This window comes from Myotis davidii, unplaced genomic scaffold (assembly GCF_000327345.1).
Source record: "Myotis davidii unplaced genomic scaffold, ASM32734v1 scaffold1394, whole genome shotgun sequence".
Classification (NCBI taxonomy): domain Eukaryota; kingdom Metazoa; phylum Chordata; class Mammalia; order Chiroptera; family Vespertilionidae; genus Myotis; species Myotis davidii.
Window position 1 is genome coordinate 214,767 of NW_006285608.1, and position 17,529 is coordinate 232,295.

General features: G+C 49.9%; 1 protein-coding gene across 1 annotated transcript in view; it reads left to right on the forward strand.

The window, feature by feature from the left end:
* Nucleotides 1–172: 172 nt before the first annotated feature.
* PITPNM3 (PITPNM family member 3) overlaps nt 173–17,529 on the forward strand; it is a 70,027-nt gene continuing 52,670 nt past the window's right edge. The window contains exons 1-4 of the mRNA XM_006756301.2: nt 173–197; nt 333–383; nt 555–650; nt 9,808–9,915. Coding sequence (XP_006756364.1) covers nt 173–197; nt 333–383; nt 555–650; nt 9,808–9,915 — 280 coding nt within the window. The remainder of the gene's footprint in view (nt 198–332; nt 384–554; nt 651–9,807; nt 9,916–17,529) is intronic.

Below are 17,529 nucleotides of genomic sequence, written 5' to 3' on the forward strand. Positions count from 1 at the left end.
TCCTGAGGTTGGGCATGGCCACAGGACTGGCTCCGGCCAATGAAATGCGCGCAGCACTGCGCCTCCTGCGGGAAGGAGCATCTCCGACCTGGTGGGACTCTGTGTTCTCCTCTCCGGCTGCAGCAGGCTTTGGGGTCTCCTTCTGAGAGGATGGCATCACAAGGTGGCCGCCATGAACAAGACCCCCGCCAACCAGTGTGTGTGAGTGAGAAACCAGCCATTGTTGTCTCCGGCAGCTGAGATCATGTGTTAACACGGGGAAACTTACCTTATGCTTCCTGATGCACTGTGGCACCTAGACCCTCCCCTCACTGCCTCGGGCTCCGTTTTAGGGCGTAGAAAACGGGCACACTTGTTGCCCCCCGCGGCGCTATCTCAGAAAGGTATGGGCTGAAATGAAACCGTGGCCGTGGGAGGGCTCAGTGGGGTCTGAGCACCAGCGAGGAGAGGGCAGGGACCTGCCGGACACCCACGGACCCTGGGTCCAGGGCCGCCCGGTTTACCTCCTTCGTGCTGGTCTCAGGCTTGGCTAACACGTGTGTTCCCTTTGGCAGGTGGCCCCACCCCGGGCGGCGGTGCCCCCTGGCACCTTCGAAATGTCCTCAGCGACTCAGTGGAGAGCTCGGATGATGAATTCTTTGATGCAAGAGGTGAGTGAACCGCGTGCTCCCATCATTGGTGGCTGATCTTTCTGGAAGCCCCAAGAAGGAGTCTCTGTTGGGGGTCAGTATCTCTCCCCACTCAGACACTCAGTTCCACCCTTCATACCCAGTCTGGGGACCCCCGAGGGCTGGGGTTCAGCTTTTACTCACTCACTCACTCACTCACTCACTCTTTGAGGTACTTGCTGAGTCCCTCGGACATCCCAGGAGCTGTGCGAGGTGCTCCCCATACTTGGGAAACTCATAGGCATGGCCATGCCCCCACCAAGCTTACAGTCTAGAGCAGCGGTTCTCAACCTGTGGGTCGCGACCCCTTTGGAGGTCGAACGACCCTTTCAGAGGGGTCGCCTAAGACCATCCTGCATATCAGATATTTACATTATGATTCATAACAGTAGCAACATGACAGTTATGAAGTGGCAACGAAAATAATTTTATGGTCACAACGTGAGGAACTGTATTTAAAGGGCGAGAAGGTTGAGAACCCCTGGTCTAGTGGGAGAGGCAAGCATTGAACAGTTTCACGGAGGGAAATGCAATCAGAATGGGGAATAATGACACTGAGGAAAGGTATCAGCTGTTAATTCAGAGTGAGGACAGGGGCACCTAACTCGGTTAGGGCTGGGGGGTCGTTAACTTCCTCTCTGCAGAACTGAGGGAAGGAGGCGGCTAGGTGAGCAGTGGGACAAGGACCCTCTCGGCAGGACACCGTAGGTATGATGGGGCTGAAGCAGGAAAGATGGGGCATTCTGGGAACTGAAGGGGGGTCCTCATGGCAGGGAGGTAGCGAGCCAGGGGAAGAGGAGAGAAGACGCTGCCTGCGACCCAGTAAGTGGCTCATAGGATTAGCCCACGGCTGGGCGGGAAAGAGCGATGAGGTAGGACCTGTTAGAAGCCTGTTGCAGCTGTTCAGAGGAGAGACGATGGTGGGCAGGCTGTCAGGTGGTTACCCAGGGCTGAGTGCACGGCCAGCACACAGGACATAGCCAGGGGCATTCTGTAAGCCAGGATGGAAGAACAAGCAGCTTTGCAAAAACGGGATAAGAGGGCACCGGGTGGGGCAGGCACTTCAGGCAGAGGGATCAGCCTGAGCAAGGGCTGGGAGGGCAGGCGTCAGGACCGGCGGGAGGCAGTGTCTGTCTGGAACTCAGGAGAGAGGACCCTCACAGGTGTGCTCACAGGGGGCGCTGTGTGCAAGTGGGCGGAACAAACAAGGGCCTCTTCTCTGGCCCAGGAGGCTCCCCACTTCTCACTTGCCTGGCGTGGGAAGTCACCATACTTGGGGGGTTACCTGCCTTCTGGGGCAGAGCCAACTGAAATGCCTGGCAAAATGGGGTCTTGAAGGAGAAACACACGGTGCTGGGAAGACCTCTGCGCCCAGAGCAGCACACTCGGGGCACGGGCTCACCCATGCCATTACCTTGTTTGTGATCCTGGGCAAGTCTTTCCCCTTCTCTGGGCCTCAGTTTCCCTGTTAGCTCTGCGTCTCCGGAAACGGAGGGTACCCAGTCCAGGTGATTTTCGGGAAGCACAGCTGGGTGGTGGGATGCGGTCTGGCTCCAGCCTCCCTCATGCTGGGCTCTGGGCAGAGAACCCTCTCCCTGATGCCAACCCTAAACCAGCCCATTTGGGGCTCATTTCCTGTCTCCCATTGGAGCCGAGTTCCTCCATAGCAACTAAGCCGCAGTGTGACAACAATGGCTTCAATATTTTGATGCGTGTAGCACATTTATTGAAAATATTTTTGGAATGCCTCAGGGCTCGCATTCCCAGATGACAAGGATGGCTTGCTGCAGAGGCATCACCTTCCTCCTTCGGGGCCCTGCTCACCTGCTTTCCCTGAGAGCAGCTGTGGACACGTCTGCTCTCCTCCCTGCTGACCGCTGCCTCCTTCAGCTCCCCGTCCTCCCCTCCCAGGACCTCTCCGCTCAGTCTGCGGTTCCCAAATTGGCCTCCTCTTTCACCTCTCTCTCACTGGAGGCCCCTCCATCTCCATCTCTTCCTCCGCTCTCCCCACTCCATCTTTCCTTCTCTTCACTGCCCCAGAATTCCAGACTCCCTGTCTCTTTGCTGGTTCCCCACCTCTCGGCACTCCCCACCAGTCTCACGTCTCTGCTCCCTCCCTCCTCGCCCTTGCAGAGTACCCCTAGCCCTCAGCCACAGGAGCCGCTCCACAGGCCAGAGAATCCTCTTTAGTTCTGAGTTGCCACCTCCCCGCCTTCCTGTCTGCTCCGTGTGGACTCCCTGGACAAGGCCTCTGCATGTCTCCTTGGCTCAAGGCAGTAGGAGGTGAAGCCATCCTCCTTCTCTGCTCCCAGGAGCTGGTCCAGGCCCGCCTGGCCTGCCCTCTGGGCACATGGGCCAGGCCATGGGTGTCCAGCTTCCCGGGCTTTCCTGGAAGGGCCATTTCCCTGCCTCCTTTCTCCAGCCAGGCTGAGCCCTGATCCTGACCCTGACCCGAGGGTGGCCTCTGTCCCCACCTGAGCAGGCCCTGCATCCTGCTGCCTCGGCGTTCCCACTCCAGCCTTCGTGGGACTATATTGGCAGGTGTCAGCACTGAACAGGCCACTGGGACAGACGCCATGTTCTCCTTCTCCTCAGTGCAAGATGGGAAAACTGAGGCCAGACCATGGAAGGGACCTCCCAAGATCACACACCAGGGTGGGGATGAAGGGGCTAGAACCCAGGAGTTGAATGGCCAGGTCAGGCCTTTTTCTTTGACTTATTACTGCAATATGGGCTTTTCCCCTCCTTCCTTCCTTAAGCTGCAGCCCTTGGCCCAGTGCTGGGTTACCAGGTGGGATGAGAGACCCTCACTGCTCATGGTCTAGTAGCAGAGGGAAGGCTCTGGGCATTCTGGTTGTATATGGAAGGCATAGGAGGGATTGGGGTTAGTCAGGCGGGAGTGTGGAGCCCTCTGGGTCTATAACAACTCTGGGGCAGATGCTGGCTCCTTAGGCCAAGGCAGCAGCCCTGGGGCTGGGGGTGGCTGATGCCCCTGATTGGATGCTGCAGGGTGGCCGATGGGATCTAGGGTCCAGACCAGACCAGCTGCCACTGCCTGTCCTGTCCATGCAGTGAAAGGACATCTGGGGAGCCATGGCCTGGTCCACCAAGTTTGGAGGGCAGAGTGAGGGGCTGTGCCTGAAACCCAGGCCATGTCAGAGGTGGGGGCCCTCGGGGTTTTGAGTCTGACAGCCTATCCCATTTTTCAGGCTGGGAAACGGGCCAGAGAATTGGGCAACCTGCTCAGTCTCACACAGAGTCAGAGAGAACAGGAGCCAGAAATCAGACTCATTCATCCACTCTTTCAGGTTTACTAGTATCTGCCCATCAAGCACCAGGTAGGATTCCAGGGGCACGCAGGTCCTGTCCCAGCCCTCCCGGAGCCTGCACTTTAGTGTTGATGGGCGGTGGTGGTAAGACAATATATGAGCATGTAAATTATATTGATAATTAGCATAAATAAAATAAACATAAAGGAACAGATATATCACCAAAAATATGCATGAATGACAAAACAATTAAAATATGCTCAACATCATTAGTCATTAAATGCTACTAAAACCATGAGATACCACTACACACCTATTATGACAGCTCATTAAAACAGCTGATCAGGCCCAGCTGGTGTAGCTCAGTGGCTGAGCATCAACCTGTGAACCAGGAGGTCATAGTTTGATTCCCAGTCAGGACACATTCCTCAGGTTGTAGGTTCGATCCCCCAACAGGGAGTGTGCAGGAGGCAGCAGATCAATGATTCTTTCTCATCATTGATGTTTCTGTCTCCCTCTGTCCCTCTCTGAAATCAATAAAAATATATTTTAAAAAACTAATCAGGATACAGAGGAACTAGAACGTTCAAACTCTGCTGATGGGAATGGACAATGGCACAATCATTTTAGAAAGTGGACTGCAGCTTCTTAAAAAGTCAATCAAAGTCAACTGTCACTTGAGCCCGCCCTTCCAATCCTAGGTAATTGACCCAAGAGGAAAGCATGCATCTTTCACCTGGGACATGGCCATGAATGTTTATAGCGGCTTCATTTGTTATAGCTCTGAACCAAAGACAACTCAAATGTACATCAGGGGGTGACTAGATAAACGTTCATGCAATGAAATGCTACTTGGCTGTAAGAGGGAATGAACCACGGATACACGCACCACGTGGGTGAATCTCAAATATAAGCAAGCTGAGTAAAAGGAGTCAGATGGAGAAAGTACATATTGTATGATGCCATTTATATAAAACTCCAGAAAATGCAAACAAATCTGTAGCGATGGGAGCAGATCAGTGGTGGCCTGGGGCAGGAAGGAGGGCTAAAAAGGGACAGGAGGAAACTTCTGAGGGCGATGGGTACATGGTCACTGTCTCCGTTGGGGTGATGGTTCCACAGGTGTGTCCACATGTCAAAAATTACCAAGTTGTACATTCTACTTTTTATCTGAATTAGGCAGCATCCCAACTGGTAAATAATAGAGAGGCGCTCCCTCAAACTGTACATTTTAAATGTGTAGACTGAACTAAATGTCACTACGTCTCAGGAATACTGTTTAAAAAATGGGGGAACTCCCTCCATTATAACATAAGGGAATGTGACAGTGACTGGTTGGTGGTAAGAAGCCTTCAAATATGGCCATGAGCTGAGAACTGAATAACAAGAAATGAACCATGTGAGTGTCTGGGGGAACAGTGTTCTGGGCAGTGGGAACAGCCAGCGCAAAGCTTTTACGGGAAGAATGAGCAGAAAGGCGTGTGTGCCAAGAGTGAGCAAGGGGGGTGCCCACTCAGTGTTGTCCGTCCGCTGTCCCAGTACGGGGCGGGAGAGCAGGCTTGACCTAGTAGCCTCAGGACATGTGCACGAAGAGTTTACATGGGCCAGATAATTCCATGAAAATTCCAAAGACAGGGAGGCAACATTGGGCATATAAGACATTTTTGGACAAAGGAGAAGGTTGGAGGATGGGGGGACAGGGTGTTAGGTTTCAGAAGCGAGAATGGGCCATTTGCAGGGAGTGGAAGGAGGTGGACCGCACATGGCGGGCACATCCTTGCTAAATGCCTCAGAGATAATGGGACACAGGGTATCTAGCTAACAGGCCCCCTGTTTACCACACTTAATGCCAGTTAGGCTAAGGTGACACCCTAAACTCGCCTTCCCAAAGCAGGTTTGTCTGTCTGAATCTCTCGGGCAGGAAAGGGGGGTGGGTCGACGGTTCTGTCTGAGTTTTGTTTAACAGTTTAAAATCAGTATTCCAAAAAGCAGCTTCAGCTTCACGGTGGCAGAATTTGGGTCCTTTCAGCTGCAGTGAAGAGAGAGTAGTGGTGATGGCCGCGGGTGAGGGGATGGAGCTGGTGTCAAACAGCTCTAGGGAGGGGTAGTGATCTTGTCTCCCGGAGGCCCAGGATGCTCATCCAGGTCCTTGGAAAAACTGGCACCGTGGACCTGATGCAAAGGGTGATGCTCGGTGTTGGACTGGCCAGCTGCAGAAGGGGACACGCCCTCGCTCCATGAGCGGGAGGCGACCTCTTCCTGGTGTGGGGCAAGGAGATTCCCTGCTCTGAAGGCCCCTGGATCCCGCAGAAACAGGCCTGGGAGGAGGAAAGGCTTTCCTTCCGGCACCGGAGGTTGTGCTTAAAGGGGTACATCCAGGCTTCGGTCAGGGTCGGAGCCAGTCTGGGGTCCAGGCCAGGTTTGTGGTGCCTCTGATGGGATTCAGCCTGACACCTAGTCTGGGCAGGGACGGGCTCAGTTGGAGTGACATAGATGCAGACACTGTGTCCACACCGGAGGCCACCGGGGGTGAGGATTGGTGCGCAGGGAACACTCACCAGAAGCCGAAAGCAAAATCAATAAGCAGGACATTTATCCAGAGAAGCCATTTGTGGCCTCTGTGGGCCCTGATGGGATGCACGTACCACAGTGAGGGGAAGTAGAGCGGAGACCTGGAGCTCAGATTTGCCTGAATGACTCCGAAAGGAGCAATCGTGGTGTGTGTGTGTGTGTGTGTGTGTGTGTGTGTGTGTGTGCGTTCTCACTGCCTCTCTGGGAACATAGTGAGAATCTGAAGGCTGAGTGTTGAGAGCAGGGGACAGAGAAGGGAGGGTGGGGAGCAGCTGGAGAGACAGGGATGTGGTGGAGGAGCAGGGAGCCCAAGAAGTCAGGGAAAAGATGAAAAGATGAGAAGCAGAGGGAGAGAGAGCAAGGGAGACCCAGGGAAGGTTAGAGAGAGACACACACACACACACACGCACACACACACGCACACACACACACACACACAGACAGATGCTGGGATGAGAGTTGAAAGAGAGACAGTGACTCAGAGGGAGAGAGAGACCAGAAAAAGCATGACAGACCTGCATGGGCAGAGAGTTCCTGAGGGACAGGACCCAGAGAAAGAAAGAGAAACCCAGAGAGTGAGAGCGATCAAGACAGAGACATCTTCCCAGAGAGAAGAGAGAGAGAGACAGATGCTGGGATGAAGAGAGAGGAAGAGCAAAGAGTATGGAGCATGATTGAGGTCGACCCAGAGAGAGGGACAGAGGTGGCTGAGAGCACTAGGAGCCCGAGAGGCACAGATAAATACAAGGACCAAGAGGGACAGAGATCAATGGAAGGGATCTGGCAAGATCAGATCTGAGTGGGACAGATCTGAGTCATAGAGGAACACAGTGAGGGTTGGAGAGGAAGACACATCTACTAGAAAGACAGACAAAAGACCAAAAGGGCAAGATGGAGGAGGGCCATGCACAAAACTAGGAAGAGAGGAAAGAGGCCGAGGATGGTGCAGCAGTGGGCGTGCTTCGACCTCAGAGCCTGGGAGAACCCTAGGATTCTGATAGCGTCATACACACCCCAGGAATAGGGCTTGCACATTGTAGGAAAAACGAGAGCTAAGATGTGTAAGCACCTACTGCATACCGGGCACTGGACCAGGACCCCCAGCATGCTCATCTCCTGCACCAGAGTTATTTATTTATTTATTTATTTCATAAATTAGGGTAGAGATCATGTCACACTGCACACAGTAGGTGCTCAGGAGTCCACTCATTGTAGAAACAATGCTCAAATGAACAAGTGGGCAACGGAGGGCCAGGAGACACATCACTCACAGTGGGCTACAGGCTGATTACCCGCTCTGGCTCTGGGGCAGGGTCACAGGGGCAGAACACAGCATATGTGGGGAATGTTGGGGCATACACCACATCCTCTGGGGTGGAGGTGAGAGTGGAACATCATCATTGTTTGTTTGCAGCATTTTGACTTGTGAAGCTTTTGCAAATGTGGTATGTCATTGTCCTCATGGCAGCCTGCTAGGCAGAGTTGTGAAACTAGCGTTGTTATTCCCATTTAAGGGGGGAAAAAACCACAGGAAAAGCTGAGGGATGTACGCAAAGCAGGCTCACGTGTAGCACTCTCTGGACTGGGACCCGGTCAGGGCTCTGCCCAGAGCACAGTGCTGCTAAGAGGTGTGCACTGCTGCCCAGATGGAACACACCACACTGAGTAAATTGTCTGGTGTGAGTGGTGCCTGGCTGGAGTGTTGGGAAACCAATAAAAGATGCCCATGGTAGGCCATTGGGAGGACAAGATTTTAGGACTCTTAAAAAAATGTGCTTATTGATTTTAGAGAGAGAGAAAGGGAGAGGGAGAGAACGATAGAAATATCAATAAAAGAGAATCATCAATTGGCTGCCTCCAACATGCCCCCGACTGGGGATCAGGCCCACCATCTGGGCATGTGCCCTGACCTGGAATTGAACCAGCAACTCTTGGTGCATGGGTCAATGTTCAACCACTGAGCAACACCAGCTGGGAAGATTTAAGGACTCTTGAAATAGTATATCTAGGTTTCAATTCTGGCTTTAGACAGTGATATTGGGCAAATTCCTGAACTACTCCATGCCTAAAATGGAGATAATAATAATTGTACTTTTTTAGCATTTTATGAAAATTAAGTGAATTAATATTTCAAAAGCACCTATAATAAGCTCAGTGCATAGTAAGGATTTGATGTGTTGTTAAAGCAATCAAATGAATCAAATAACTCAGGAATCATCATCACCATCATCATGATCCATGCCCCAGCCAGATGTGGGTCCTAGATTACTGAGTTCTAGGGGAATTCAGAACTCTGGACAGTGCCCCAAGCTTCAGATCCACCATATTGGTCCCATCTGCTCTGTAAAGTTCTTTGGCAGTGAAATGGGTCTTGTTCCTTTATTTTTGGTTATCATGAGCTTGAGGATTCTCCACACCACTCTTTAATGTCTATTCCACAAGGGAGGACACAAAGCTCTTTACCAGGAAGGCCCTTCAAAGAGAGAGGGCGGCCACTTCTGTGGGTCTGTTCTTGAGGAAATGCCCCTTTCTGGAATGAGGGCCTACATCAGATGTGTGGGACCCAGGGACCTGTATTCAGTGTGGTTAGGGAATGTGGCCCCATCAATTTCTCTCAGAGTAATCACCAAGCTCAGACTGGGAAAGAGCAAAGATACAGACAGGGTTGAGGGGAGGACTAGGGATGGGGAATGAAGGCATTAATAAGTTCATAAGGTTACGATGTGGGCTAAGGGTTCTACACAGCTCAAGGCTCGCTTAGAGCAGAAGTCTTCTGCTCTTCCAGTTACTCTAGAGCTGCCCCTGCTCCACTCAAATCCAGGTCCACTCAAATACTGATGGCAACCCACTTCTCATGTGAAGAAATAACCGTGAAATCGCTCGCTTATGACCACCCTCTATGCGCTGAGGCCTTTACACCCATTATCTCAGTTAGTCCTCACAACAGCTCTGTGAGTGAGATACTTCCTGCCCCATGTTACTGATGGGAAACCTGAAGCTCAGAAGGCAAGTAACTGACCCAAAGAAAAACTGCTAGCGGTGGCAAGGACCCCCTCCACCCCCAAGCACACTTCCTTTCAAGAAATATCTCTCTTAGGGCTAGAAATGGAGCCTTCTGTGGGTTTTCAGCCTCTCTCGTGACTTTCTTTGGATGAAAAATTCCCGAGTGCCTTGTACCTGTCATAACTACAGACACTTCAAGTCAAAGGAAGGCATAAGTACGCCCTCAGATATAAGCTCCTGTCAGGACTACCTATACCCTGCCCGCCTGCTCATGCACATCTCTGCTCCTTCCACAGAGGAGGTGGCTGAAGGGAAGAATGCCATCCTCATCGGGATGAGCCAGTGGAATTCGAATGACCTGGTGGAGCAGATGGAGACCATGGGCAAACTGGAGGAGCATCAAGGTGAGATTCTGCTTCTCTCACGACCAGGGTGTGTACATATGTACATTGCAGGGCAGGTCGAAGTGCTAGGGCTTGGGTCTTCTATCTTTCTGGGCACCTCCCCTCTCTGAGCCTGTGAGCCCTGAATTCTGTGACCTGCAGGAACCTTCATGGAGACTTTTGTGGGGTTTTCTGCAGCAGAGAAGTTCCAGGGTCTTTCACAGAGCGTCCTTTGTCCCCAGGAGAATGGGTAACTAAGGGTAGGTGGCAGGGTCCAAGCTCTTTGGACTGCCAGGCCAGGCCTATCGTGCTGGAATCTGTTTGGTAAACTAGGGTAGCACCTGGAGGGGCCTTTGAGAGGGAGCAGGGCGGAGGGGCAGAAGCAGGAGACTTAAGTTTTGGACTGAGTTGTTGAAGACAGAGTTGTGGCTGGGAATTAATCCAGGAGGCTTTTTATGGAGACGAGTTTTGACCAGAAGATTAATCAGCAGACAAAGCAGCCATATCCTTTTAGGCAGCCATCCATCTGTCCATTAGACCACATTGCGTCGCTAACAGAATGTTTGTTAAAAATCTACTGTGTGTAAAGTGCTTATAGGAGGAACCAAAGGTGACTCAACCGAGGCCCCTGGCTTGTGATGTGTCTCACAATGTAAGTCAAGACCTAAGGGAGTTGGGCTTAAGTGGAAGGTTGTTGGGCCCAGAGGTGAGAGACAGGAATTTAGGAAGGAGGCAGGAGAGGGTGGCTCAAGGAAAGGTTCCTGACAATGAAGCTATGGAGCCAGGCTTTGAAAGGCAAGTGGAGGATGTAGCAGAGGTGGTCATAACATCTGAGATGACATATGGGGAAACCGAGGCTCAGAGAGGAGCTGTATATGATGAAGGTGGGACTGGTGTGAGGCTCCCACCTATCCCAGATGTAGGTGCTAACCTCCGTATTTGTCATCCTGAGGCCAGTTCTTTCTCTCCCTCCTCCCCACCCCCTATATCACTCCTTCGATTTCCCCTCATCCTCATCTCCTCTTTTCTTCCTCTCCTGGTCCAGAAATGCCTCAGTCACGGTCTGGGCCAGAGCTGCTAGCCCGGGAAGGCCATCGTATCAGGATCTGTTCGGGGAAATGCGCTGGGCCAGCCCAAGAGAAAAACACATCTTGCTGTTGGCCGTCTCAGTGATGGCTGACTTGCCTGCAGCCTCTGCGCCTTTCCTCACCCCATCCTACCTCCTTGGTTTTGAGCCCTCCCCTGGCAAAGGGCCTATCCTGAGGAATGGACAGGCCTGGGGTGATGGTTCTAATAGGCAAGTGAAGAAACCCAAGGCTCAGAGAAGCCCTGTCTTGCCCAAGGTCCTCCAAGTTGGTGGCAGCATCACACTCAGATCTCTAGGCTCTTGATTCCCAGACCAGGGCTTCTCCTCCCAGATAGGACGGAGGCCATGAAGCCCAGAGTCTTAAAGGAAAGCCCCACCCCTAGGCCACTGTCACTGTCCCAGGAAGGCAGGCTCTGCGTCTGATCATCAAGGCCAGCCCAGGGCCAGTTTCCGGTCTTCACAGGCACACATTTGCCGATGGACCCTCGTTTGCTCTTTCCTTCACCTGGGGACCCTGCAGGGGGCCCACAAGAGGTCATGGGCTCCAGATGCTTCCCCAGGACAATGCTTGGTAGCTACAAAAAGACAACCCCAGACTTGTACTCACCACCCATCTGGCCACCCAGGTCCCACCACCAGCCTCACTTGCCTGCCAAAAGCTATGTGACTCAGACACAGTGTGAGCTAAGGAGTGGGTGAGCGAGAGGCAGTGCGGCCGGGGGGGCGGGGGGGGGGGCAGGAGAGAAGGAAGCAGAGGGAGATTGGTGGGAGAGGCGGCGACTGCATCTCTGGAATCTAAGAGGTCTGGGGTTTGAACCTTGGCCCTGCCGGTCTGTGGCTTTGTGGCCAGGGAAAGGCTTGTGGCTTTGTGCTTCTTCCTCTGCAGAGCGGGGCCAGCACAAAAGCTGTGAGGATTAAACGAGCTAATACTTGCAGCGTGCATTCAATACCAGGCCATGAGCTTGCTGGAAGCGGGGGGAAGAGTGAAAGGTGGTGCACAGGTACCACGCTCACCGACGCTGCATGGTATTCAGGAGAGGCTGAATTAGGGGCAGTGCTTGGTTGCGTTGAGGATTGATGCTGTCTCCTCCCAGCACAGATGGGGAGCAGGAGGGCGAGAGAGGAGAGGAGGAGAGGAAGAGGGAACCAGCCCTGTTTCCAGCTCCTTCTGAGTCTCATTCCCCAGGAGACTCCTAATGCGAATTCCCACAACACAACAGAACACACACATTAATTTCATTCATTTCAACAGTCATTTATGGAGCCACGACAGGCTCGACCCTGGGCTAGAAGTGGGGGAAATCAACAGGAGTAGGCTGGCATTGCCACTCTCTGAGGAGCTCACAGCAGAGAGGAAAACTATGCAATTAAACAGACTGAAGAGGGGGCCTTAGGAGAGGCTCCGAGGGAAAGGCTTATGTCAAAATCGGTGGCACAGATAGAGCTCTACTCCTGCCTCCCTCAGACATCCTTCCCTGAAACGTGGTCGTGTGTCTCTGCTGGGCCCGAGTGTCTCCCAGATCTTGGACGGTTTACACGCTCAACTTACAGCTCCGTGTGTCCATGCTGGCGAGTGGTGCCGATTTAGACCCCACACCCACCGGTGGCAGAAGCTGAGGGTCTTCGTTACTCACGTGTGACTTTTTCCTGCTTCGCTGTCTGTGAATGGTTTCCGTGCTGCTCCTGCTAAGGAGTGTTGTGTTTCTAAGTACCCTTATGGATGGAGCAGCCCTGCCACAGTCCCTGCTGTGCAGCGGGCCCACTTTACTGCCTCACCAGCTCCCACGGGCTGAGGCTCAGTTTGTGGAGTTGACGGTGCGGTTTTCAGCCTCTAGTCCCCGAGCCTCTGTCCGTCTGAGCTTTCCGTGGGCCTCCTCCAGGCTGGCTTCTGCTTTCGTCTCTGCATTGTAGCTCCCTTGTTGTTTCTGGCACTTCTGTACGATTCATTCTTTATTTTGAGCTTGGTTCTATATGGACATTTTTTTGGTAATATATTGCCCAGTCTATATGTTTTTTTAATGAAGGGGACCCTTCAGCATCAGTTCAGTTCACTCTATTTATTATTATTACTATTTTTTATAATGGCATGCATCGCTATTTTTATTTATCATTTTTTAATTGGGTAAAATATACGTAATATAAAACTTACCATTTTTAACATTTTCAAGTGTACAGTGTCATGGCATTAAGTAGATTCATACAGTTGTGCAACTATAAACCATTCCTGTCCAGAACTTTTTCATCATCCCAAACTGAAACCCTGTACCCATTAAACATGAACTCTCCATTCCCTACTTCCTGCCCGCCCCCCCACTCCCCCACCAGCCCCTGCTTCCACCATTCTGCAATCTGGCTCTATGAATTTTACTGCCCTGGGGACCTCGTGTAAGTGCCATCATGCAGTGTTTGTCTTTTTATGTCTGGTTTGTTTCACTTAGCATCATGTCCTCGAAGTTCATCCCTATGGTAGCATGTGTCAGAAATTCTTTCCTTTTTCAGGCTGAGTGATATCCCATTGTATGTTTCTACCATAATTTGTCTACCCAGTCACCTGTTGGTGGACATGTTTCCACCTTTAGCTATTGTGAATAATGCTTCTATGAACATTGACGAACAAATAATCACCTTATTTCTTGAACACATTTTCATTGTAAACAAAAAAGCACAAAGAAAACCGAAGTCTCCCTTATCGACTTCTTCCCATCACAGACCTCACTGCAGACTTTATCAATGCGGAGGGGATCTCTATAGAGATAGATCCTATCATCTGCTATTGCCGCCACTTAATTTTCATTTTTCACTTCGTAGTTGATCTTGGAGAGCTTTTCACATGAATCTGTACACTGAGTGGCCAGATTATTATGACCACCTGATGTTTGTAGGCAAATTAGCTATAATTTCGCGCTGAAGTTGCTAGAGGGCCAGACCATTATAAACAGGGAAGCAGGTTGTTTACCACGACAGTAGAAGTGAATTGTGTCTGAAGATATGGGTAAACAACGTGATTTAACAGCCTTTGAACGTGGGATATATTTGAACATGAGTGGCCAGATTATGATGACCACCCCATCAGTACTTCGTTGGGCCACCTTTTGCCTTCAATACTGCGGCGATTCTTCTTGGCATTGACTCCACGAGATGTTAAAGGTGATGCGAGGAATCTGACACCATGCCTGATGACTAGCACTGTCCAGTTCTGTGAGATTGGATGGTTGCGGAACCAGCTGCCTGATGGTTTTTAACTTCGTCCCACAAATGCTCAATTGGATTGAGATCTGGTGATTGTAGGGCCACCTAGACAAGATAAAGTCTCCCTCATGTTCTTGAAACCACTCCTGCACAATATGAACACCATGGCATGGCACATTGTCTTGATGAAAGAAGCCATCTCCATTTGGATCACCAAATTGAAGATGGTTTATCTTGGTATCTGCAGACAGCAAAGGTGTTCAAACAGGCCTTCAGCTTCCATATCCCATACGATGCAGTGTACAGCTAATTTGCCTACAAACATCAAGTGGTCATAATAATCTGGCCACTCACGTTCAAATGTATCCCACATTCAAAGGCTGTTAAATTGCGTTGTTTACCCATATCTTAAAAAAAAGCACTTCTACTGTCGTGGTAAACAACCTGCTTCCCTATTTATAATGGTCTGGCCCTCTAGCAACTTCAGCACGAAATTATAGCTAATTTGCCTACAAACGTCAGGTGGTCATAATAATCTGGCCACTCAGTGTCTATTCAACTCATTCTTTTTACTGATACTATAGCATCATCTACAATAGATGGACCATCATTTACTTGACCATTCTGCAGTGATAGACATGGGAATGTTTCATTATTTAAAAAAGCTGCCCTGGTCAGTGTGGTTCAGTTGGTTGAGCGTTGTCCAGTGCACAGAAAGGTCGCCAGTTCAATTCCTAGTTGGGGCGCGCGCGCGCACACACACACACACACACACACACACACACAGCAACGTGGGTTGAAAGCATAAGCATCCACAGCTGTCGTAGATACTGCCGGAAAGTTTCCAGAAAGACTTTGCAAATTTATATTCACACCAGCAGTGGATTAGGTTAGCCATTTCTCCACAGTGTTACCAGACTTGATCTTATCAACTTAAAGTTTTTACCTGATTAATGGGTGAAGGGATTTTGTTGTTTTGTTTTGTCCTTCCTTGATTGCTAGTGAGATCGATCATCTTTTCATAAATGTGTTGACCAAAGCTATTTTCTTTTTTCTGAATTTCTTAAACATGCTTCCCCCCCGCCCCCCTCATTTTCTATTAGTTTACTTGTCTTTTTCTTATTGTTTTTTAGGAGTCCTTTATATATAATCTGTGTATAAGTTATTTGAAATATTTGCCTCTTAAATCATGCCACTTGGCTGAATTTTCTTAGTAGGGCTCATGGTTTGTCAGTTTTCTGATGTCCTATCATTCACAAATCTTACTGGTTTTATCCTTGCCAACATTTACACGGCTTGCTTTTTTTTTAAATTGCATTGCACAGGATCTCCAAATAGCTGCTGAGTAACAGGAATGATAGCAGGCTTTCTTGTTTGATTCTGACTGTAATGCTGTCATCACCTCCTCCTCCTCCACCTCCTCCTCCTCGCCCTGCTCCTCCTCCACCTCCTCCTTCTCCTCCTCCTTTCACTCCTCCGCCACCTCTCCTTCCTCCTGCCTTTCCTTCAGTTCAGCACAGTGAGGTATGACTTACATTCTGTAACTTTCACCCTCTTTATTGTATAGGTCTCACTGCTGCTTCTTCATGATTTCTCTTGGATTTACTTCCTTTTTTCACTAGAATATCACCTCAGATAGGAACTGTGATAGAAACTTTCCAAGTCCTTGCATTTCTTTTATTTTAAAATATGTTTTTATTGATGTTAGAGAGAGGGGAAGGTAGAGGGAGAGAGAGAAACATCAAAATTGATCGGCTGCCTCCTGCATGCCCCCTGCTGGGGATCAAGCCTGCAGTCAGGGCATGTGCCCTGACCAGGAATGGATCCTGTGACCTCCTGGTGCCTGTGTGGAAGCTCAACCTCTGAGCTACACCAGCTGGGCAGGGCAAGTCCTTGCATTTCTAAACATGTCTATATTTTGCGTTCTCATGAATACAAATTTGCCTGTGTTCATAATCATGTTCCCAACCACCTTTAAAGATATTCCTCACGGCCTCCTTGCATTTAATGTTGTTGGTGAGAAGTCTGAGGCACATTTGTGGGTAAACTGATTTTTTTTCTCTCCTTGAAGCTTTACGTTTTAAAATATTTATTCTTTTTCTGGAGTCACAGACAATGCTTTGTAGTGTGTCATGCCTGCGCTTGCTATGCTATTTCTCCATTACTGTGATGTTTTCTTTTTATTTCTTCAAGTGTTGCTTTATGTTTTCTCGCTCCAAATTTTATGTTAGACAGACACTGGGATCATGTCTCAACTTGCTCTTTCTCTTCTTATGTCTTAACTAGAGGCCTGATGCACGAAATTCATGCAAATAGGGGAGGTCCCTCAACCCGGCCTGTGCCCTCTCGCAGTCTGGGAGCCCTCAGAGGGCTCCACTGCCGCGGAGGCAGGAGAGGCTCCTGTCACCACCGTTGCCTGATCATCTGCCTCCTGATGGTCAGTGTGCATGATAGCGACCAGTCATTCTGCCATTTGGTTGATTTGCATATTAGCCTTTTATTATATAGGATCCTTGCTGGGTTCTGGAACTATTCCTCCATTCTAACCTGACAAACTGCTCATCAACTTTCTCTTCCCCCTCTGCTCCTATTCCTTTGGTTAGCAGTTCTGTGAGTTTTTGTTTGTTTATTTGTTTTTGTAAATATGTTTTTATTAATTTTTAGAGAGAAAGGGAGAGGAAGGGAGAGGAATAGAGAGAAAGAAACATCCATGAGAGAGAAACGTCATTGATTGGCTGCCTCCTGCACACCCCCACTGGGGATTGAGCCCACAACCTGGGCATGTGCCCTGACTGGGAATCGAACCTTGGCCTCCTGGTTCACGGGTCAATGTTCAACCACTGAGCCACACTGGCCAGGCTACCGTTGATTTTTGTACATCGATTTTGTATCCTGAACCCTTGCTGCACTCATTTGTTATATATTTTTGGAGGGGATTCCTTAGGATTTTCTATATAGAAGATCATGTCATCTCCAAATAGGCGTGGTTTTACTTCTTCTCTTCCAATCTGGGTGCCTTTTATTTCCTTTATTTACCTGGTTTTCCGGGCAAGATCCTTTGGTATAATATTGAATAGAAATGGGGAGAGCCAACATCTTGTCTTATTCCTGATCTTAGGGGGAATGTTTTCAGTCTCTCACCATTAAGTACTCTTAGCTGTGGGTTTTTGTAGTCATCCTCTATCTGGTTGAGGATGTTTCCTCTTATTATGAGTCCACTGAGTGCTTTTACCATGAAAGCGTGTTGGATGTTGCCAAATGCTTTTTTTCTGCTTCTGTTGAGATGATCACGTGGTTTTTGTCCTTCAGTCTATTAATATGATGCATTGCATTGATTGATTTTGAACAACCTGGCATTC